At 49.0% G+C, this 25,654-nt stretch overlaps 1 protein-coding gene across 1 annotated transcript in view; it reads left to right on the forward strand.

Annotated features, from left to right (window-relative positions):
* Nucleotides 1-14,008: 14,008 nt before the first annotated feature.
* LOC144735264 (beta-1,4-galactosyltransferase 6-like) overlaps nt 14,009-25,654 on the forward strand; it is a 42,960-nt gene continuing 31,314 nt past the window's right edge. The window contains exon 1 of the mRNA XM_078617771.1: nt 14,009-14,827. Within this exon, the coding sequence (XP_078473897.1) occupies nt 14,725-14,827 (103 nt within the window). The 5' untranslated portion in view covers nt 14,009-14,724. The remainder of the gene's footprint in view (nt 14,828-25,654) is intronic.

The following is a 25,654-nucleotide window of genomic DNA, read 5'->3' on the forward strand; positions in this document are numbered from 1 at the left end:
ACAACAATACAACAACAAACAATACAACAACACACAATACAACAACACACAATACAACAACAATACAACAACAACAATACAACAACAAACAATACAACAACACACAATACAACAACACACAATACAACAACAATACAACAACAAACAATACAACAACAAACAATACAACAACACACAATACAACAACAACAATACAACAACAAACAATACAACAACACACAATACAACAACAATACAACAACACACAATACAACAACAATACAACAACAACAATACAACAACAAACAATACAACAACACACAATACAACAACACACAATACAACAACAAACAATACAACAACAAACAATACAACAACACACAATACAACAACACACAATACAACAACAAACAATACAACAACAAACAATACAACAACAAACAATACAACAACAAACAATACAACAACACACAATACAACAACACACAATACAACAACAATACAACAACACACAATACAACAACACACAATACAACAACAACAATACAACAACAAACAATACAACAACACACAATACAACAACAAACAATACAACAACAAACAATACAACAACACACAATACAACAACAACAATACAACAACACACAATACAACAACAACAATACAACAACACACAATACAACAACACACAATACAACAACAACAATACAACAACACACAATACAACAACAACAATACAACAACACACAATACAACAACACACAATACAACAACAACAATACAACAACAAACAATACAACAACACACAATACAACAACAATACAACAACACACAATACAACAACACACAATACAACAACAACAATACAACAACAAACGATACAACAACAATACAACAAACAATACAATCATATACACAGCACCGTATGAACATCCAGACCCATAGACTCACATAGAGACCCATAGACTCACATAGAGACCCATAGACTCACATAGAGACCCATAGACTCGCATAGAGAACCATTTACTCATATAGAGAACCATTGACTCAGATACACACTCACTAGAGACACATAGACTCGCATAGATACCCATAGGCTCACATAGAGAACTGTAGACTCACTTAGACCCATAGACTCACATAGAGAACCACAGGCTCACATAGAGAACCATAGACTCACATAGAGACCCATAGACTCACATAGAGACCCATAGACTCACACAGAGAACCATAGACTCACACAGAGACCCACAGACTCACATAGAGAACCGTTGACTCACAGAGACCCACAGACTCACACAGAGACCTACAGACTCACCACACAGAGACCCACAGACTCACACAGAGACCCACAGACTCACACAGAGACCCACAGACTCACCACACAGAGACCTACAGACTCACCATACAGAGACCCACAGACTCACACAGAGACCCACAGACTCACACAGAGACCCACAGACTCACACAAAGACCCACAGACTCACACAGAGACCCACAGACTCACACAGAGACCCACAGACTCACCACACAGAGACCTACAGACTCACCACACAGAGACCCACAGACTCACACAGAGACCCACAGACTCACACAGAGACCCACAGACTCACCACACAGAGACCTACAGACTCACCATACAGAGACCCACAGACTCACACAGAGACCCACAGACTCACACAGAGACCCACAGACTCACACAAAGACCCACAGACTCACACAGAGACCCACAGACTCACACAGAGACCCACAGACTCACCACACAGAGATCCACAGACTCACACAGAGACCCACAGACTCACATAGAGACCCATAGACTCAGAGAGACCCATAGACTCACATAGAGAACCGTTGACTCACAGAGACTCACACAGAAATCTACAGACTCACACAGAGACCCACAGACTCACACAGAGACCTACAGACTCACCACACAGAGACCCACAGACTCACACAGAGACCCACAGACTCACACAGAGACCCACAGACTCACCACACAGAGACCTACAGACTCACCATACAGAGACCCACAGACTCACACAGAGACCCACAGACTCACACAGAGACCCACAGACTCACACAAAGACCCACAGACTCACACAGAGACCCACAGACTCACACAGAGACCCACAGACTCACCACACAGAGACCTACAGACTCACCACACAGAGACCCACAGACTCACACAGAGACCCACAGACTCACACAGAGACCCACAGACTCACCACACAGAGACCTACAGACTCACCATACAGAGACCCACAGACTCACACAGAGACCCACAGACTCACACAGAGACCCACAGACTCACACAAAGACCCACAGACTCACACAGAGACCCACAGACTCACACAGAGACCCACAGACTCACCACACAGAGATCCACAGACTCACACAGAGACCCACAGACTCACATAGAGACCCATAGACTCAGAGAGACCCATAGACTCACATAGAGAACCGTTGACTCACAGAGACTCACACAGAAATCTACAGACTCACACAGAGACCCACAGACTCACACAGAGACCCACAGACTCACACAGAGACCCACAGACTCACCACACAGAGACCCACAGACTCACACAGAGACCCACAGACTCACACAGAGACCCACAGACTCACACAGAGACCCGCAGACTCACACAGAGACCCACAGATTCACACAGAGATCCACAGACTCACACAGAGACCCACAGACTCACCACACAGAGACCCACAGACTCACCACACAGAGACCCACAGACTCACACAGAGACCCACAGACTCACACAGAGACCCACAGACTCACACAGAGACCCGCAGACTCACACAGAGATCCACAGACTCACACAGAAACCCACAGACTCACACAGAGACCCACAGACTCACACAGAGACCCATAGGCTCACTTAGACCCACAGACTCACATAGAGACCCATAGACTCAGAGAGACCCATAGACTCACATAGAGAACCGTTGACTCACAGAGACTCACACAGAAATCCACAGACTCACACAGAGACCCACAGACTCACCACACAGAGACCCACAGACTCACACAGAGACCCACAGACTCACCACACATAGACCCACAGACTCACCACACATAGACCCACAGACTCACACAGAGACCCACAGACTCACACAGAGACCCACAGACTCACACAGAGACCCACAGACTCACACAGAGACCCACAGACTCACCACACAGAGACCCACAGACTCACCACACAGAGACCCACAGACTCACACAGAGACCCACATACTCACACAGAGACCCACAGACTCACACAAAGACCCACAGACTCACACAGAGACCCACAGACTCACACAGAGACCCACAGACTCACACAGAGACCCACAGACTCACCACACAGAGACCCACAGACTCACACAGAGACCCACAGACTCACATAGAGACCCATAGACTCAGAGAGACCCATAGACTCACATAGAGAACCGTTGACTCACAGAGACTCACACAGAAATCCACAGACTCACACAGAGACCCACAGACTCACCACACAGAGACCCACAGACTCACACAGAGACCCACAGACTCACCACACATAGGCCCACAGACTCACCACACATAGACCCACAGACTCACACAGAGACCCACAGACTCACACAGAGACCCACAGAGTCACACAGAGACCCACAGACTCACACAGAGACCCACAGACTCACACAGAGACCCACAGACTCACCACACAGAGACCCACAGACTCACACAGAGACCCACAGACTCACACAGAGACCCACAGACTCACACAGAGACGCGCAGACTCACACAGAGACCCACAGATTCACACAGAGACCCACAGACTCACACATAGACCCACAGACTCACACAGAGACCCATAGGCTCACTTAGACCCACAGACTCACACAGAGACCCACAGACTCACACAGAGACCCACAGACTCACACAGAGACCCGCAGACTCACACAGAGATCCACAGACTCACACAGAAACCCACAGACTCACACAGAGAACCACAGACTCACACAGAGACCCATAGGCTCACTTAGACCCACAGACTCACATAGAGACCCATAGACTCAGAGAGACCCATAGACTCACATAGAGAACCGTTGACTCACAGAGACTCACACAGAAATCCACAGACTCACACAGAGACCCACAGACTCACCACACAGAGACCCACAGACTCACACAGAGACCCACAGACTCACCACACATAGACCCACAGACTCACCACACATAGACCCACAGACTCACACAGAGACCCACAGACTCACACAGAGACCCACAGACTCACACAGAGACCCACAGACTCACACAGAGACCCACAGACTCACCACACAGAGACCCACAGACTCACCACACAGAGACCCACAGACTCACACAGAGACCCACATACTCACACAGAGACCCACAGACTCACACAAAGACCCACAGACTCACACAGAGACCCACAGACTCACACAGAGACCCACAGACTCACACAGAGACCCACAGACTCACCACACAGAGACCCACAGACTCACACAGAGACCCACAGACTCACATAGAGACCCATAGACTCAGAGAGACCCATAGACTCACATAGAGAACCGTTGACTCACAGAGACTCACACAGAAATCCACAGACTCACACAGAGACCCACAGACTCACCACACAGAGACCCACAGACTCACACAGAGACCCACAGACTCACCACACATAGGCCCACAGACTCACCACACATAGACCCACAGACTCACACAGAGACCCACAGACTCACACAGAGACCCACAGAGTCACACAGAGACCCACAGACTCACACAGAGACCCACAGACTCACACAGAGACCCACAGACTCACCACACAGAGACCCACAGACTCACACAGAGACCCACAGACTCACACAGAGACCCACAGACTCACACAGAGACCCGCAGACTCACACAGAGACCCACAGATTCACACAGAGACCCACAGACTCACACATAGACCCACAGACTCACACAGAGACCCATAGGCTCACTTAGACCCACAGACTCACACAGAGACCCACAGACTCACACAGAGACCCACAGACTCACCACACAGAGACCCACAGACTCACACAGAGACCCACAGACTTAAACAGCTATAAGAAGCGACCGGCATTGGTGCCACAGCGCATCTTGGGAGCGAAGAAGAGGCCAGAGTGGACGGAGTGGGGAGAAGGTTGCAGAGGCCTCTGTGGTTTCAAGCAACATTCGGGAAAACGACTGGATATCTGTGAAAAAGAGATTCAGAGCTCATCGGATTCCTGCAGTATAAATAACATCTGATTCTGACGGTGGGAAGGATTGCGCGCAGCAGCAATCATCGGCCCCGCGCTGGACATCTTTGAGTGAGAGAAAAATTAACCTGTAAAAACAAAGTTTTTCAGTATAAATCCTTTATATGCGTGGCGGCTAGAGTCCTCTCGTCCTCTGGCTTGAGATGGCTGCCACCTATGGGTCAGATGATTGCCTGCCACCATTAAGCAATTGGTAATTAAATATAATTTATTTTTTCCTAAAAAGTGTAAAATTTTGGAAAAAAAATTTCACGAAAATAAATTGTCACGCACAACGAGTCTGTGTGCAAAATATCAGCTCGATCGGATCACGGGAAGCGGGTTAAAAAACGACCGAAAGATTTGCACGGTCCTAAGCAAGCAAGCGAACTTAATATAAAGGATTTAAAAAAGCTTCACAGCTCACGGGATTCCTCCGGTATGAAACACATTGTCCTGCGGAGGGAGCTGGTAGGAACGTTGGGTTGCTCGGTCAATGGCCAGGGTCAACGGCGGCGTGGTGTATTCCGCAAATATGGCCGACTGTGAGGGTGGGCACAAGCCGGCGTGAGTAGGTTGAACGTTGAGTTTTATAAGGGCACCACGAGGTGACCAGCCCCTCCCCACCCAGCCCCTCCCCACCCAGCCCTTCCCCACCCAGCCCCTCCCTCCCCACCCAGCCCCTCCCTGCACGACGGACACAATAATCCCCTGTGGGCTGGTGTAACCAGGAGGTTCCTACCAGTAATATTCTGACTGTGAATGCCCAGTGAGTCACCGGGTGTCACACAAGGACAGGTACCACTTAGGATGGGGAGTTCCTTCCAATTCTTGACACGAGATGGTGATTGAAGGCACTTGCCAGTTGCTGTGGCATTTCAAGCAAAGCGCCCTTTAAATAATATTTTTTTTGTATTAACTACTTACTTTTTTTTATTTCACTTCAGGCGTAGGTTTGGCCGGACAATTAAGTCCGTGGCCAAACCCAACATTCAATTGTTGAATCTCCAATGTCACCATAACTATTATAAATACAGTATATTTTATATCGGTGCACACGGAAGGTTTACGGCTTGGGCTAACTCTGTAACATCGATGATTGAGTCCACAAAGACGCTGTCGGAATCCGCGCAGCGACTCGAACACGATGACAAAACAACGCCCTTTAAATCATGATATTTTTTTTTTGTATTAACTAGATTACGACTTACTTTTTTTTATTTCTCTTCAGGCGTAGGTTTGGCCGGACACTTAAGTCCGTGGCCAAACCCAACATTCAATTGTTCAATCTCCAATGTCACCATAACTATTATAAATACAGTATTTTTTATATCGGTGCACACGGAAGGTTTACGGCTTGGGCTAACTCTGTAACATCGATGATTGAGTCCACAGGGACTCTACCACGAGAACAACAACTCACGGTCTTGCAACTCTGTGGCCACGTTTGATCTTCCGCCGTGGCCACATCGATCTTTGCTCACCACCGCGCCTCCGTGCCCGCAACGGGTGGGTTCCTTGGCCGGCTACGTACGGCGCGAAAGAAGTTCACGGTGCGGCACAACGCCGGCAAAGCTTCATCATCGACGCGACACCCTCGCGACTTGTTCTCGACGCGAGTCCAGCCGACGCTGTTGCAATAATCATCTCGGTGGAGCACTGGTCCTCGAAAAATCCATGTCATTTGTCAGCGATGGGATGTTTGGCCAGTCGCGGTTGTCACGCTGTGTGGGGTTGTTGTTGTTGTTGTTGCTGTGGGGTTATAAGGGGGTTTGGGGGTAGGGAGGGAGAGAGAGAGGGACATGAGCTACGCGTCGGAGGCCGTTCGACTGCGAGAAGGGCTGCGTGCAGAACGAGAGAGAGAGCGAGGTGGGGGGGGGTGACATGAAGCAAAGTTTAAAAAATTAACCCGTAAAAACAAAGTTTTTCACTATAAATCCTTTATATGCGTGGCATCGGTTTTATTTTATTATTCATTTCTGTTTTTCTTGAGTAAGAGTTTCATTTTTATCACATTGGTATTTTAAATTAAATATGAAAAATTTTGGATTTTTTTCACGAACATAAATTGTCACGCACAACGAGTCTGTGTGGAAAATGTCAGCTCGATTGGATCACGGGAAGTGGGTTAAAAAACGACCGAAAGATTTGCACGGTCGTAAGCGCGCAAGCAAGCAAGCAAGTTGAACTTAATATAAAGGATTTTAAAAAATACGAAATGATGAACGAAGCAAAGTGCCGACTACACCGAGCATCTTCTTGTTTCCACTGATTGTAAAAAAAGAAAGAGAGAGGGTGACGGTTTAGCTGAGAGGGGAAACCCGAGGGGTCAGAGGAGATCCCATGCAGAACAGGCGCACAATGAGAACGCACGCTCACGGGACGCAGCGAATTACGCACGAAACCTCCCTTGGCGATCGGAACCCAGGCGCTCTCACGCCTGTGAGGGCGCTAAAACGACGTGAACCACTGCGGCTTTCCACCCTGGCAGGGAGCCCAAAGGAACACACCACCCACACACACACCTACGAATAGCCAGCCAAGTCGTCACCAGTGCACGCATGCACGTCTGGTATGTGACGCAGTGTGCCCGTGCATCATCGCCATGGTGTGCTCATGCGTTTCGCAACTCCGTGGGCTCATACCCAGGCTGACGTATGCGTCATGGGGTATATATATATGTTTTTTTTTCATGTTGAGTGGGTCTAAGAGTTTGAAATAATTTAAAGGCGGTAATTATATTTGATCTCTCTCTCTTTCCCTTGCCTGGTTACGCAAGGAAACGCGTGGGTTCGATCCCGGACCCAGGCGATGCCTGTTTTAATGTGGGAGTCCGAGTGTTTTAAATGTCCTCTTGGCTGCTATTTATAAAATACCATTCGTGTGATGATGATGATGATGACGACGATGACGATGATGATGACGACAATGATAACAAATTATTTCGATGAGCAATCATCGCGTGTGGCCAGGTCACCACTGAACATAACCCGAATCGCTCATTGTGCTCTAGCGGGTGAATAAAAAAAAATTTAGGAACAAAAAATTACAGAGTTGCGGTAGTTAAATTTCGATTTAAAGCTTTCGTGACTGCAGGGATTCTTCTTCTTGGTTCTTTCGGTAAAGTCACGTAGAAGGAAAAAAATAAAATAATAATAATAATAAAATAATATAATAATAGAAAATGGTTTCTTTTTATTATTTTATTATTTTCCTTCTACGTGACTTTACCGAAAGAACCAAGAAGAAGAGTTTCGGTATTTCACCGGTCTGTATACCGAGGGACTGCGTGCCAGTGTTTGTCTTCCATCAGTGTCAATAGTTAGCGATCGTGTCCACTGTTCATGTCGTGTTTGAGTCATTGTTGTTCGTGTGGACGTTCGTCTGCGTTTGGCGACGGCGTAAAAGAGTTCGCGTCTTCGTGCGTGTCGTGCCAGTGTCTTGTGTCAGTGGCAACACGTGTGTGCTTGTTGCCAGCGTGTGTGTGTGTCATTATCGGTGTCAGCGTGCGTGCGTTCGCGATGGTGCCATTGTGTTCGTGTCAGCGCTTGTGTTGTTGTTGTTGTTTGCGTCAGTATTGGCGTTAATGTCTCTTTAGTTTTAGCCGCTGGATGCACTTGCACTCAAAAAAATATGTTCGGGCAAAACGGGGTGGGGGGGATGGTGAAGCGGATCTTAATCGGTGTGTCAAGTGTCAACGTGTGTGTGTGTTAAGGCTATATGGGGGATCTTTGTCTTATGGGGAGCGGTGGTGTAGTGGTTAGCGCGCTGCGTTACTGAACCCGGCGACCCGCGTTCGATTCCTGCTCACGGCCAACACCGGTGACGATTATCTGAACCGGTCCTGGGCCGCCCCTAGGTCGACTCAACCTCAAATGAATACCTAGTGCGATGTGTAAAAATCGCCACTGGGGAGACAAAGGCGGCTGGGCGTGGTATTGTCCACCCACCCCCCTCGTGTGCCGTGCCGGCCTTCATAGGTGCTCGCTAACAGCACTTGCCCCAACAGTATGTTAAGGCTACACGGGTGATCTTTGTCTTTATCTTTATCGTGGAGAGCGTAACGTGTCCCGTGTCATCATCTCGTGCTCCTGTTACCACCGTCAAGGTGTGTCGGTGGTGTGGGTGGGGGTGGGGGGTGTGGGTGGTGTGGGTGGGGGGGGGTTGCCCACCACATCGGTGACGCTGTTTTGTGTTGGAGTCGACGGGGGCCGTTGACAGGTGAGCGGAGCAAGTCCATTGTTTAGCAGGCAGCCCATTGTTTAGCGGGCAGCCCATTGTTGAGCGGAGCAAGTCCATTGTTGAGCAGAGCAAGTCCATTGTTTTAGCGGACAGCCCATTGTTGAGCGGAGCAAGTCCATTGTTTTAGCGGGCAGCCCATTGTTGAGCGGAGCAAGTCCATTGTTGAGCGGAGCAAGTCCATTGTTTAGTGGGCAGCCACAGCAAACACATTGGAAGAACGTGCAATTAATAGCCAAACATCCGAACGCGAACAATCTCCCCACTTACGATTCGTGAGACTCGGCGAGGCATGTGTATAGCGTGCAACAACAACAACAAAAATCTGAATATTTATATTGGAGGAATCAGATGATCTGTAAAGCTCTTGCCACACCCGCCCACCCCTGGAGATGTCCAAGTAGGTGCGGGTTCAGAACGTGACAGCAACACAAAACAAAGCTGGTGACGAGCTGGTGATGAGTTGGTGACGAGCTGTCTGGACGCATTTCAAGTCGAGTGTCGTTGAGTCATTACAGCCGGCTGGCGACAGCCGGCTGGGGAGCGTTAAAAGGTAGTGTAGTGTATAGTGTAGTGTATAGTGTAGTGTATAGTAGTGTAGTGTATAGTAGTGTAGTGTGTAGTGTAGTGTATAGTAGTATAGTGTATAGTAGTGTATAGTGTAGTGTATAGTAGTGTATAGTGTAGTGTATAGTGTAGTGTATAGTAGTGTAGTGTATAGTAGTGTAGTGTATAGTAGTGTATAGTGTAGTGTATAGTAGTGTAGTGTATAGTAGTGTATAGTGCAGTGTTTCGTAGTGTAGATAGTAGTGTAGTGTATAGTAGTATAGTGTATAGTAGTGTAGTGTATAGTAGTGTAGTGTATAGTAGTGTAGTGTATAGTAGTGTAGTGTATGGTAGTGTTGTAGCACAGCTGTCAACCCGTAAGGTTTACCCATAATCTTGTACAGGGACATTGAGTTTTCAGGTCCATACGGCGTACATCCGTTTCAATACGGACAACAACATTGTTTTGTCTATTTGTGTTTCTCCCTTGTGATGGGAACGTTGAGATTTATAAGGGCACGGGGTGACGAATAGGGTCTGAGTTGATCTGTAATAAGGTATGGCACTGATAAGGGGTTGACAGGTTTGCGTTATCCTCTTGTGCAATCGGTGAGCTGCGTGATACAGGGGTTGGGGGACAAATACGTGATTTCATTTATGTTAACGCTGGCATTAAAATATTTAAAAATATATATATTTAAAGGTAATAGTTTATCTTTTTGGTTCTTTCGGTAAAGTCACGTAGAAGGGAAATAATGAAATAAAAAAAATAAATGACGCTGTCTTTCCGACAGACCTGTTTTTCACCTGAGGACGGCTGCTTGCGTTGTGGCCGAAACGTCGTGAGAAATGTATTTTATTATGTTTTATTTTTATTATTTTATTATTCCCCTTCTACGTGACTTTACCGAAAGAACCAAGAAGATGAATCCCTGCAGTCACGAAAGCTTTAAATCGAAATGTTATTGTTTAATTTGTATTATTTTATTATTTCCCTTCTACGTGACTTTACCGAAAGAACCAAGAAGATGAATCCCTGCAGTCACGAAAGCTTTACATCGAAATTTAATAGTTTATCTGCCGTCATTATTATCGTCTATTTATTCTTATTTATTCTTCCTCTTCAGATGAAATTTGAAAAAAATTGAAATTAAATTGACGAGAATACATTCTGTTTGACGGGAAGCTAAAGAATAAAGATATATTCTTAAAACAAAAAAAGTCTCAAGTTATTTTCAAAATAGAATACTGTACATGCATGCGTTAACGTTAATGGCAGTCTGTTTAATAATTTGTTAAGATAAATAAAACATTGTGTCCTGAACGTTGAGCCAGTCTGTATATTAATACAATGATACATACGACAAAAATTTTACATTTAATATATCCAGACTAAAATTCACAAGTGTGTAATTTGAAAAAAGAAGCCAATGGCGTTAAGAAGGCGAATGAAAGCTAATCTACATGCATGGAAATATATGTTTTGTATGTTTACAAAACGTCGTGAGAATTATTTTATGATGTTTTATTTTTATTATTTTATTATTTCTCTTCTACGTGACTTTACCGAAAGAACCAAGAAGATGAATCCCTGCAGTCACGAAAGCTTTAAATCGAAAATTAAGTGAAACGTTATTTCATTTGTGAATGCTGAATTTTATTTTTGTTAGCCTTGTAATTTTATTTTTTATTTTTCGTTAGCCTTGTAAAAAATTCCTTTATTTTTTTCTTTAACTTTCTTTTCTTTTTAAAAATATTACTGGGGGACTCACAGTTACCTGTAGCCCAGAGGGCTAACAAAATCTTAATCTGGCCCTGCCTCCATGCCTTTTCCACCACCCCACACACTGGCCAGGCGTGGTGAAGTATGGTCATACACCCCCCCTCACGGAGTGAGTGCCACATCCATCAGCAGGGGGGGGGGTGGCTGTTACACATCATTGTCAGTAAGGTCAATCATGCTCCATCCACTGTGGACTCGTACACAGTACCGTGCAATGTAACACGTGGGAGTCTATCGTGACCGATATCAATAATATAAACTTCAGTAAAACTTACTAATTGTCTGTGTCGGGTGGCGGCGGGTTTAACGACACACGTTTATATATTTAGGCGATCTAACCCACAAACAACCGGTGGTTGTGGAGTACTGTAACAACATCACTGTAACAACATCACTGTAACAACATCACTAACAACATCACTGTAACAACATCACTGTAACAACATCACTGTAACAACATCACTGTAACAACATCACTGTAACAACATCACTAACAACATCACTAACAACATCACTGTAACAACATCACTGTAACAACATCACTGTAACAACATCACTAACAACATCACTGTAACAACATCACTGTAACAACATCACTGTAACAACATCACTGTAACAACATCACTAACAACATCACTGTAACAACATCACTGTAACAACATCACTGTAACAACATCACTGTAACAACATCACTGTAACAACATCACTAACAACATCACTGTAACAACATCACTGTAACAACATCACTGTAACAACATCACTAACAACATCACTGTAACAACATCACTAACAACATCACTGTAACAACATCACTGTAACAACATCACTGTAACAACATCACTGTAACAACATCACTAACAACATCACTGTAACAACATCACTAACAACATCACTGTAACAACATCACTAACAACATCACTAACAACATCACTGTAACAACATCACTGTAACAACATCACTGTAACAACATCACTGTAACAACATCACTGTAACAACATCACTAACAACATCACTGTAACAACATCACTGTAACAACATCACTGTAACAACATCACTGTAACAACATCACTAACAACATCACTGTAACAACATCACTGTAACAACATCACTGTAACAACATCACTAACAACATCACTGTAACAACATCACTAACAACATCACTGTAACAACATCACTGTAACAACATCACTGTAACAACATCACTGTAACAACATCACTAACAACATCACTGTAACAACATCACTGTAACAACATCACTGTAACAACATCACTGTAACAACATCACTGTAACAACATCACTGTAACAACATCACTGTAACAACATCACTGTAACAACATCACTGTAACAACATCACTGTAACAACATCACTAACAACATCACTGTAACAACATCACTGTAACAACATCACTGTAACAACATCACTGTAACAACATCACTGTAACAACATCACCGGCGGTGAGTGCGAGCCCTGGTTGCTATGGGGCCGTCGCTAAGGGCGCCTACCCTCCCCCTCCCCTCATCCCCCCCTTTTTCCCCCCCACCCACCCCTTGAGTGACGTCACCGCACCGACAAAACCCGGACAGTTATTGCGAAAGAAGGAAGAGCGCGTGTGACGTCAGGGGGTGGGCGTCGCTACGTTTCGAACGCGATGACGTCACCACCGCCCCACCCAAACCCCCGTTGCACACAAAAAAAATAGGGGGACGAGGCGGATCTGATTACGTGGTGACGTCACCCGCCCCGCTTGGGTATAAAGGATGACGTCATTGCCGTTACGGTCGAACGCGATGAGGTCACCACAGCCCCACCCAAACCTCGGATTCAAAAAAGACGGGATGGGCGGATCCGATCACGCGATGACGTCACGCGCCCCGCTCGCATACAAACGGCGCGGGGGATGGGGGAGGGAGGGCAGCGTCAATCGTACGTGATTACGTCATCACCGCCCCACCCCCAACCCCGTTATCAAATAATAAAAAATGGAGGAGGGGGGGGCGTAGGGCGGATCCGATGAACCGATGACGTGATGACGTCACGCAGGGGGGGGGGAAGCCAGCAGAGATCGTGCGTGATGACGTCACGCGTAAAAATTTGCCTCAGCCCAGAGGAGGCAAGTGGAGGGGGGGCGAAGCAAGCAGGGCGCTGGCTGAGTCGACGCCGCCGCCGCCGTCATCGTCGCCGTCGTCTCCCCCCCTCCTCCTCCTCCTCCCCCCACCACCTCCCCCTCTCTCTCCCCACCACCACCTCCACCTCCCTCTCTCCCCACCACCGGCGGCTCTGCCTGCCGGCTCGCTATAAAGGGACCGCCCGCATGCCCACACTTTCCGCTTGCTGCTCGCCGCCGGGCGGACGTGGTTCTTTGCGGCGGTAGCAGCCGAGGCGAGAACGCCCCGCGGGTAGCGGTGGTGGTGGTGGTGCTGCTGGTGGTGCTGGTGGTGGTGGTGCTGGTGGTGGTGCTGGTGGGTTGCTGCTGGTGGGTTGCTGCTGGTGGGTTGCTGCTGGTGGGTTGCTGCTGGTGGGTTGCTGCTGGTGGGTTGCTGCTGGTGGGTTGCTGCTGGTGGTGCTGCTGCTGCTGGTGGTGGTGGTGCTGGTGGTGGTGGTGGTAGTTCAAAGTTGCCAGCGACGACGTTCCCAGAGGCCCCCGTCTGGCCATGCCAGCCCCGGTCCAGCGGCCCGCAGTGACCCCTCAAGCGGCGGTGGCGACGGCGGCGACGGCGATGATGGTGATGGTGACGATGGTGATGGTGACGATGATGACGATGAAAAAAGAAGCTCTCTGCTAGCCCGCTCAGCACCTCCGTTGGGGGGTGGTGGAGGAAGGGGGCTTTACCCTCCTAATTAGCTGAAGCGTTAATTGTCAGCTTGGTCAGAGGGGGGGGGGGTCGTTAATTGATTGGTGGCGAGGAAGCGGCCGCGATGCGAACGCTGCGGCTAAGGAACCGTTCCATGGTGGCGCTGCTGTTCCTCTTCTCGCTGTCGTCTTCCTTCCTCTACTTCATCTACGTGTCGCCGGGCCTCGGTGAGTTGCGGCGACACACACACACATGTCGGGCACACACATGTCGGGCACACACACACACATGTCGGGCACACACACATGTCGGGCACACACACACATGTCGGGCACACACACACATGTCGGGCACACACACACATGTCGGGCACACACACACATGTCGGGCACACACACACATGTCGGGCACACACACACACACATGTCGGGCACACACACACACACACATGTCGGGCACACACACACACACACATGTCGGGCACACACACACACACACATGTCGGGCACACACACACACACACATGTCGGGCACACACACACACACACATGTCGGGCACACACACACACACACATGTCGGGCACACACACACACATGTCGGGCACACACACACACACACATGTCGGGCACACACACACACACATGTCGGGCACACACACACACACACATGTCGGGCACACACACACACACACATGTCGGGCACACACACACACACACACATGTCGGGCACACACACACACACATGTCGGGCACACACACACACACACATGTCGGGCACACACACACATGTCGGGCACACACACACACACATGTCGGGCACACACACACACACACATGTCGGGCACACACACACACACACATGTCGGGCACACACACACACACACATGTCGGGCACACACACACACACACATGTCGGGCACACACACACACACACACATGTCGGGCACACACACACACACACATGTCGGGCACACACACACACACACATGTCGGGCACACACACACACACACATGTCGGGCACACACACACACACACATGTCGGGCACACACACACATGTCGGGCACACACACACACACACATGTCGGGCACACACACACACACACATGTCGGGCACACACACACACACACATGTCGGGCACACACACACACACACACATGTCGGGCACACACACACACACACATGTCGGGCACACACACACACACACATGTCGGGCACACACACACACACACATGTCGGGCACACACACACACACATGTCGAGCACACACACACACGTGAGCTACACAGCAGATACACGTCAGGCATTCATCGGCCACACACATCAAGTACACACCAGCCGTACAGACACACACATCAGCCACACAGATCAGGTATACAGGTGATGTTTCAGCCATTCATCGGCCACATACATCAGGTACACACCAGCCGTACAGACACACACATCAGGTACACGTCAGGCATTCATTAGCCACACACAGATCAGGTACACAGGTGAAGTTTCAGCCATTCATCAGACACACACATCAGGTACACACCAGCCGTACAGACACACACATCAGGTACACGTCAGGCATGCATCAGGCACACACACATCAGGTATACAGGTGGTGTTTCAGCCATTCATCAGACAGACACACACATCAGGTATATACCAGCCGTACAGACACACACAGCAGGTACACGTCAGCCATTCATCGGCCACACACATCAAGTATACGCCAGCCGTACAGACACACACAGCAGGTACACATCATCCACAGGACTACGTGAACTGCACCCATCAAGCGACACGGCCACATGACCAGGAACACCATCACGTTGACTACGGTCTTCATCACAGCCACACCCAGACTCGCACACATGGACACATCTACACAAACATGGGGATAACCACACACGGACACGGGGATAATCACACAAACACACGGACATGGGGATAACCACACGGACACGGGGATAACCACACCACACAGACACGGGATAACCACACACAGACACGGACACAATCACACAGACACACGGACACGGGGTATACACATTTACAACCACACAACCACACACAACCACACAGACACGGGGTATACACATTCACAACCATACAACCACATACAACCACACACGGACACGGGGTATACACATTCACAACGACACACAACCAACTATGAGTAGTGTGGCGAGCACCAGACACGGACACCTTTGTATCCCCGATGATGACGTGTACACACACTCGCGCAACACAACCACGTGCCCTCTGATAATTGCATTACAAAAAAAAACAAAGATCCCCCGTGTAGCCTTAACAGAATGTTGGGGCAAGTGCTGTTAGCCAGCACCTATGAAGGTCGGCACGGTACACGAGGGGGTGGGTGGCCAGCACCACGCCCGGCCGCCTTTGTCTCCCCAGTGTCGATGTTTACTACACACCGCACCAGGTACTCATTTGAGGCTGAGCCGGCCTAGGGGAGGAGGCCCAGGTCCGATTTAGATAATCGCCACCGGTCCAACTCGGGGCGCCGGGTTCGCAACGCAGCACGCTAACCGCTGCACCACCGCTCCCCACAACCGCACACACCACACACACCACATGTACACACACACCACACACGAACACTACACACAGCACACACACCACATACACCACATGTGCACACACCACACACACCACACACCACACACACCACATGCGCACACACCACACACGCACACACCACACACCACATGTGCACACACCACACACACCACATGTACACACACACCACATGTACACACACACCACACACACCACACACGAACACACCACACACACCACACACGAACACTCCACACACAGCACACACACCACGTGTGCACACACCACACACACCACACACACACCACATTTGCACACACCACACACGCACACACCACATACACACCACACACACACCACACACACACCACATGCGCACACACCACACACACCACATCCTCGGACGTACCGGTTGACCCTGCGCAGTTCATTTGAACACGCTGCAGCCGATAATGCCACGATGCATTGTGGCGGGTGTGTTGGATGTGTGTGTGTGTTTGGGGGGTAAGTGTCAGTGTTGTGCCCCAATCGGGAGACTGGAAGAGAGAGAGAGAGCGGTGGTGTGAGCGGTCTAATCGCAGTGCGTTACGAACCAGGCAACCCTCACCCCCCCCCCGGCTCGGCAACATCGTCGGCGAATATCCGAACCAGGTCCTGGGCGTCGACCCCCTGGGTGGGCTCGGCCTTAAATCAGTAGTACCGTGTCTGGCTTGTGTGAGTTGTGTGTGTGTGTGAGTCTTTGTCATCATCGGCACCGGGGAAATAACCTCCCTCCTCCCCTCTTCCGTGCGAGCAGTGTTGACCGTAGTAGGGTCTAGTAAATATAACTCTGTAGGCTGTCCGGGTGATTGTGACTGCAGGTATTGTGGTCTATGAAAACATGACTCCTTGTAAAAAAAAAGGTGTCAGTTTTGTTGCCAGATAGAAGGGTAAAAAACCAATTATCATATTTTTTTACTGGCAAATGAGGTTCCAATGGTGTCCGGGTGAGCTTTATCTTTAATGTGCAAATGTATTAAGGTGGAGTAGTGGGCTGTTTGTTGGTGTGTGTGTGTGGTTGTGATGTGTGTGCGTAGTAGAGTGGGTTACAGCTGGTGGTGCATCTGCCAGTCATCTCAGTCGGCCAACCCATGGCACCACCTGGGTCTGTCCCGTGACCCTCCTGTCGACCACTTCACGTGGCCTCAAAGTGTGCACCTGGCCTGGCACACACCCAAAGCTCTCTAGGTGTACTCTAGAGAGCTTTGGGTGTGTGCTTGACAGGTGTGTGTCTTGGTGTAGACATGTATGATAGGTGCGTGTGTGTGTGTGCGCTAGAGGTGTGTGTCTTGGTGTGATCACGTGTGGTATACAGGTGTGCATTGGCGTATGCATGTAGTGTACTTGCTGATGTGTGTGTGTGTGTTTCTTTATTTGCACTGAAGTGGTGTAAGTGTGTGTGTGTGGTTTTTTTTTGGGTAGGGTAAGCGTTTGTGGCTGAAATTGTCGGTGCGGTTACCCGGTTCAACCCGGTTATGATACCGACCACTGTAGCCGAACCGGGCAATGTTTGTTTGAGAACTGGCCTGTTCTACTCGGCTTAGATAAACTGAGGCTTAATGTCGCGGTGTAAGTGCCCGGCGCTTTTACTATGCTTGTAAATAAAACGTGTAAAAAAAAAAGGCCACACAGAGCTCGCTCAGGCCGGTTCCTGCCCAAGGTGTGCCGAAATTATTTGAACAGATATGGCGAGTGACGTGTGCTCCACCCTCCCTCCCCTCTCCCCAATGGATTGCACCACCACCACCACCATCAGCAGCCACGTCTGTACGTTTGGTCACTTATTGCCGAGCGGTGATGAAAAACTTAATGTGCAATTTACTGAGGCGGTGCCTGTCCCGTGTCGCGGGGTGTGGAGGGGGCACGACGTTAAAGTCCCGTGACGTTGTTCGCACGTGCTGACCACGTGCCTGGCGACGTGACGGTGAACATTTGGCAAGTTTGGGAGTATTACACCGCACGCACAAAACAATAGACATTGCTGGAGCCGTTTCGCAAGTGCGCTGCTTCTACGAGTGTGCAAGGGTGGTGTTGTGTGCAAGTGTGAGCGTGATCGTGGTGGTGTGTGTATGTGTTGGCGTGGTGGTGTTGTGTGCAAGTGTGCGGTGGTGGTGGTGTGTGCAAGTGAGGTGGCGGTGTGTTCAAGTGTGGTGGTGTGTTCAAGTGTGGTGGTGTGTGCAAGTGTGGTGGTGGTGTGTTCAAGTGTGGTGGTGGTGTGTTCAAGTATGGGGTGGTGGTGGTGTGTTCAAGTGTGGGGTGGTGGTGGTGTGTGCAAGTGTGGTGGTGTTGTGTGCAAGTGAGGTGGTGTGTTCAAGTGTGGGGTGGTGGTGGTGTGTGCAAGTGTGGTGGTGGTGTGTTCAAGTGTTGGGTGGTGGTAGTGTGTTCAAGTGTGGGGTGGTGGTGGTGTGTGCAAGTGTGGGGTGGTGGTGGTGTGTTCAAGTGTGAGGTGGTGGTGGTGTGTGCAAGTGTGGTGGTGTTGTGTGCAAGTGAGGTGGTGTGTTCAAGTGTGGTGGTGTGTGCAAGTGTGGGGGTGGTGTGTTCAAGTGTGGGGTGGTGGTGGTGTGTGCAAGTGTGGTGGCGGTGGTGTGTTCAAGTGTGGGGTGGTGGTGGTGTGTTCAAGTGTGGGGTGGTGGTGGTGTGTTCAAGTGTGGGGTGGTGGTGGTGTGTGCAAGTGTGATGGTGATGTGTGCAAGTGTGATCGTGGTGGTGTGTGTATGTGTTGGCGTGGTGGTGGTGTGTTCAAGTGTGCCATGCGCTTGCAACGTTCTACCCGTGTGGAGTCGAGTCAAGGGTGTAGTATATTTACGGGGCGAAGGAAAGAGATATGAGAGAAAGAATGGGAAATCGGAGGAAAAGGATGGGAACGAAACGGAGAGACAGGAGGGGCGGTGAGGAGGAAGTGGTGACTAAGAAAAGGGCCTTAACTCCTGCTGCTACTACACAGAGTGGGGCTTGTTTGCCACGGTGGTGGTAATGGTGGGAATTGAGGATGGGTGCAGAGTGGAGGTGGCAACACAGTTGTTGCGTCATTTATTGAATGCCCGCGTTGATTTTTAGAAATTGTTGCACTACTCACCTCACGACCCAAGTTCAATTCCTGCTCGTGGTCAACACCAGTGGAGATTATTTGAACCGGTCTTGGGCCTCCCCTTGGTCGACTCGGCCTGAAACGAGTACCTGATGCGTTGTGTAAGCATCGCAACTGGGGAGACGAACAGCCAGGCGTGGTGGTGGCCATGTTACCTCCTCGTGTGCCGTGCCGGCCTTCATTGGTGCTCACTAACAGCACTTCCTCCAACAGTCTGTTGCGGCTATACGGTGGATCTTTGTCTTTGTGTGGTATATGCATCGGGCCAGTCATCTCAGTCCGTCAACCCATGGCACCTGGGTCTGTCCCGTGACCTCCTGAGTGGACTTGCCGATGACTGGTACCAGCGGTGTCAAGATCGGCTTCTGTGGAGGAGGCTTGCGAAGGACGCTACTGGTGCAGTTGGAGGCAGTCGCCCTCCAGCAACAACGGAGGGCTGAGGAGCGACGCTCACAACAACGAGCGGAGCCCTGGGCGGATAAAACACAGCAAGTTGGCACAGTAGGGGGCACAGGTGGTGCATCGGCCAGTCATCTCGGTCATCTCAGTCAGTTGACCCGTGGCACCTGGGTCTGCCCCGTGACCTCCTGCCAGCGGGCGTTGGACACTTCACGTGGCCTTAAAATACACACAGCCTTGCACAAGCGCCCTGGTGACGTCACCGCCACTTAGTTGCTAATGGTGGTGGTGGTGGTTGTTGTTGCGTGGTATATACAGATACACATTGTTTGAAGTGTGTTTGTTTATAACCAGGTGAGAACTCAAGAGACTCAGGATTAGTCTCATTTTGCAAGAGTGTCGCCAATATGACAAAATAGGGCCTCAAACTGTGACGGCGCTTATACGCTTTAGAATGTTTGCCGACGTTATGCCACGGACGTGTTTTGCTGCGCGTTTGTCACTGGACACGCCCTGGGGTGACACTGTTGCCACGTGAGAATGTGGCCGTCTCAACTGGATTGTCCAGGTGAGAAAGATTTGTTGCAAAAAAAAAAGATAAACCGATGAGATACAAGAAGTAAAATGCGGCGATGAAATGCGAGCGCGAAACACAAGACACGCTACAGCAGAAACTGAAGCTTCTGACGTAAATCAATATTAACGAAAAATTCATTTTCAGGCAAATGAAATTTGGCTCGGACAAATCGCCATTTGTAGTAAAATTAAGTTGCAGAAACGTTAAACGGGTTTACAGTGATTATTTCACGGATATGTAAACCGGCAAGGATGAATGTGAAATACAATTGCGAGTGAAGTAATTGAACCAAATTGGCATGTTTAGCATCAAGGAATAAATTGTAATTGAAATTCTTGGCGCATATTTGTCGTGTGGTGTATGCAAGTGGGTGAGATGTATTTTGGGGAGCGGTGGCACAACGGTCGGTGCATCGCTCAACGCTACGAAACCCGGCGACCCGAGTTCGATTCCCGCTCCCAGCCAACACCAGTGATTATTATCTGAATCTGGGCCTCGCCTAGGTCGACTCGGCCTTAAATGAGTACCTGGTGCGATGTGTCAACGTCAGCACTAGGGTGACAAAGGTGGCCAGGCGTGGTGCTTGCCACCCCCACCCTGTCATGTACTGTCCTGGCCTTCAAAGGTGCTCGCAAACAGGACTTGTCAAGACATATAAGGTCAGGGATCCCAGAAGCAAGAAGAACAACCCAAAGCCTCTGGGCTGATGGTGGATCGTAGACCTTGACCGGTGGCAATAGAGCTGCTATGTAAATACATTATTCGGTGATACTGCGTTGGCGACGTTGCACGAGTGCAAATAGCAAAGCTGCCCGATACGCTCGTCAATAACACCGTGGCCTTAAAAACTAAAATATAAAAATGGGCAGCGTTTTGTACAATGGCCCCCTTACTCTTCTTGGTGCGTGATGGAGGAGGGCCGTTCCCTGGAACGTTAAGGCCAACGGTGTGCTGTCGTCACGCGGCGTACAGAGAACATGGTGTGTGGGGTGTCTGTTGGGACTTTCTCTGTCACGAAACATCGCTGGGGGGGGGTGGGGGTGTTCATCGGGGTTCCTCGTCCGAGCGCGTGGAAACAAAATGTTCGGTGTTTTTTTTTTACCAGAACCCTTCCCGGAATGTTAAGAAACCGATAATATCAGCATGTGTTCTTTAGCTAACCACCCTCACAGGTGCTGGCTACTTCCACATTTGAACCTGTAATGCTCCGCACGCTGCAGGCCGAATCGGAACCAACCCCCGGCAGGGCCTTCCATTGGGGGGTGTGCGGCAGAGGTCGCAAACGGGCTTTGATTCCTTACCCGTACCCGTACCCGGCCGCACCAGGGTCGCAAACGGGTACCCGTACCCGGCCGGGTACGGGTACCCGTACGCTACCCGTACCCGTACCCTACCCGAAATGAGTGACAAACGGTGACTCACGGCCTACCCGTACCCGGCCGCACCAGGGTCGCAAACGGGTACTCGTACCCGTACCCGGCCGTACCCGTACCCTACCCGTACCCAGCCGGGTACGGGTATGGAACGGGTACGGCCGGGTACCTGATTGCGACCTCTGGGATGAAGCCATGTTGCAGGCGCGGGTGGGTTGATTCTAGGAACTTGAATTGTGAGAAGAGACAAGACGTTGGGAAATGAGTGACAAACAGTTACTCACCAGTGACTCACGGCCTGCCCGTACTCGTACCCGGCCGCACCAGGGTCGCAAACGGATAGCCGGGTATCGGGTAGGGTGCGGGTATCGGGCACCCGGTTGCGACCTCTGGTGTGCGGGGCCCGGGGAAAATCCCACTGTGTGGGCCCCTCCCCTGCCGTGACGTTGCAGCGTGGAGCCCCCCAATGCGCGGGGCCCGGGGTGGTCACCCCGATTCGCCGTCCACCCTGGGGATGGCTGTGCCCCCTCGCCCCATGTCGAGTTGATTGGTCTCCGTGGTTCTATCCTACCCCATAGACTGTACGTAAACGTGTAAGCAAATCTTTTACGTTAAAATATTTATCGCCCAGAAAGCCTCTTGAGATGGGAACATCTTGTTTGCAAGGGGTTGTCAATTCGACTGCTACATCGCAAACACATACACAACAACATCGGCGTGCTAATCGCGCCTCCCATTAGCACGGCTGGCTAGGTACGGCGTGAAAGAAGTTCAACATCCATACAATCAGGTGTGGTGGTTGCAAGTAATTTTTATTTTATCAAAGAGCGTTTGGTTTGTGCTCTCGGGACTGCTCAGACAGTTTCCCATCTCTCTGGCCCACGACCAGCGCGCTCATCCAATGCAGTACCGCGCATTCCGTTGAACCTCCGAGCAATGCTAATTTCATCTTCTTGGTTCTTTCGGTAAAGTCACGTAGAATGGAAATAATAAAATAATAAAACAAAACATAATATAATATAATAATATTATTATAATATATATTGCATTTGTGTATATTGCGTTTGTGTTTACAATGTGATTTGTGTGTGTGTGTGAAGTTTGTGTTCGTGGCACATGTGTATAGAGCAGTGTATGAAACACGCAAAGTGAGAATAATTTTATTATGTTTTATTTTTATTATTTTATTCTTTCCATTCTACGTGACTTTACCGAAAGAACCAAGAAGATGAATCCCTGCAGTCACGAAAGCTTTAAATCGAAATGTTATGTTTTATTTTTATTATTTTATTATTTCCATTCTACGTGACTTTACCGAAAGAACCAAGAAGATGCATCCCTGCAGTCACGAAAGCTTTAAATCGAAATTTAATGGTAATTTCGTGAACATTGTCAACGGCAACAAAAATTGTGGCCCCCCAACTACTTTACTCCCGGCTCGCTGCAACACCTCTTCCATCCTGTCAGCCGTGGTTATCCCTGGGGAGTTGTGTACCGCACGCACGCCCCTAAGCAACCACTGCAGCTGCGGGATCCCACGGTCCGAAACCCTCGCACGTTCAGGAAGAGGTGGGGTACCAATCTTAGCCCCGCCAACGGGGATCGCAATCTCATTTGCAAGTTGAGCACACCTCATGCTCGAGGCCTTGACACTTCCTCGTTGTTGCGAGGTGTGCGTGCCGCGGATGTTTGAGCGATGGAGGCACCGCTCCGATATTAGACGCGGATGTTTCGCCGCGGTCGGGAATGGCAACTCGCGTCGCCAGGTTCGTATCGCACCACGCTAACCGCTGCACCACGGCTCTGGCCAGTGGCCTCCCCTAGGTCGACTCGGACTTAAATGAGTACCTCGTGCCTGCGTGGAATAATACAATAATAATGAATAAGATTCTAGATTTGAAGCTTTCGTGACTGCAAGGATTCATATTCTTAGGTTTTTTCGGTAAAGTCACGTAGGTAAAAAATTTAAATTAATAAAAGTAAAATAAAATAAAAATAAAAATCACGACGTTTCGGAGGCAACACAAGCTTTATTTTAATTTAATTTTACTTTTATTAATTTTAATTTTTTACCTACGTGACTTTACCGAAAAAAACCTAAGAAAACGAATAAGATCTGCAGGAGAGACAAAGGTGGCGAGGCGGGGTGCTGGCCCACACCCCCCACCCCTTCGTGTTCCGTGCCGCCCTTAATAGGTGCTCACTGACAAGACTTGCCCCAACATTCTGTACGATTATAAGAGGGGGGGGTGGTTTGTGTATATTGCGTTTGTGTATATTGCGTTTGTGTATATTGCGTTTGTGTATATTGCGTTTGTGTTTACAATGTAATTTGTGTGTATGTGTGAAGTCTGTGTTCGTGGTACATGTGTATAGAGCAGTATATGAAACACGCAAAGTGAGAATTATTTTATTATGTTTTATTTTTATTATTTTATTATTTCCACTCTACGTTACTTTACCGAAAGAACCAAGAAGATGAATCCCTGCAGTCACGAAAGCTTTAAATCGAAATTTACACGCAAAGTTGTATACGAAATTCCCTTGGAATCCTCCTGATCTCACCATGTCTCGTCAGATCTCAGAAGGCAAAGCAGTGTGGAGACTGGATAATGCTTTGATGGGCGACCGGCATGCAGAATGGGTGATATAGGCAGCGGTTGGAGTTGCTGAATGTTGCTACGTGTTTCTACGTGGAACAGTACTTCTATGCTCCCACGTCTATCAACAACGTTCCCCGTTTTCAAGTTTATTTCGTTTGAGTTTTAAGCAAATTTTGTTTAACCAGTTGAGAACTCGAGAAACTGGGATCTCGTCTCATTTGCAAGCGTGACCTGGGGGCATTTGTGATGATTTTACACCAACCCACACTAACCAGCGTGGTGAAGTATGCTCCGATAACCCCCTTACGATGCCGTCCATCAGTGGATTGAGGAAATGGCTGTACGGATACACGTGTGTGCGTGTATGCATACACCGCAAACCCTGAGCATGCGCTGCGCACACA

This window comes from Lampetra planeri, chromosome 54 (genome assembly GCF_965212315.1).
Source record: "Lampetra planeri chromosome 54, kcLamPlan1.2.h2, whole genome shotgun sequence".
Lineage (NCBI taxonomy): Eukaryota > Metazoa > Chordata > Hyperoartia > Petromyzontiformes > Petromyzontidae > Lampetra > Lampetra planeri.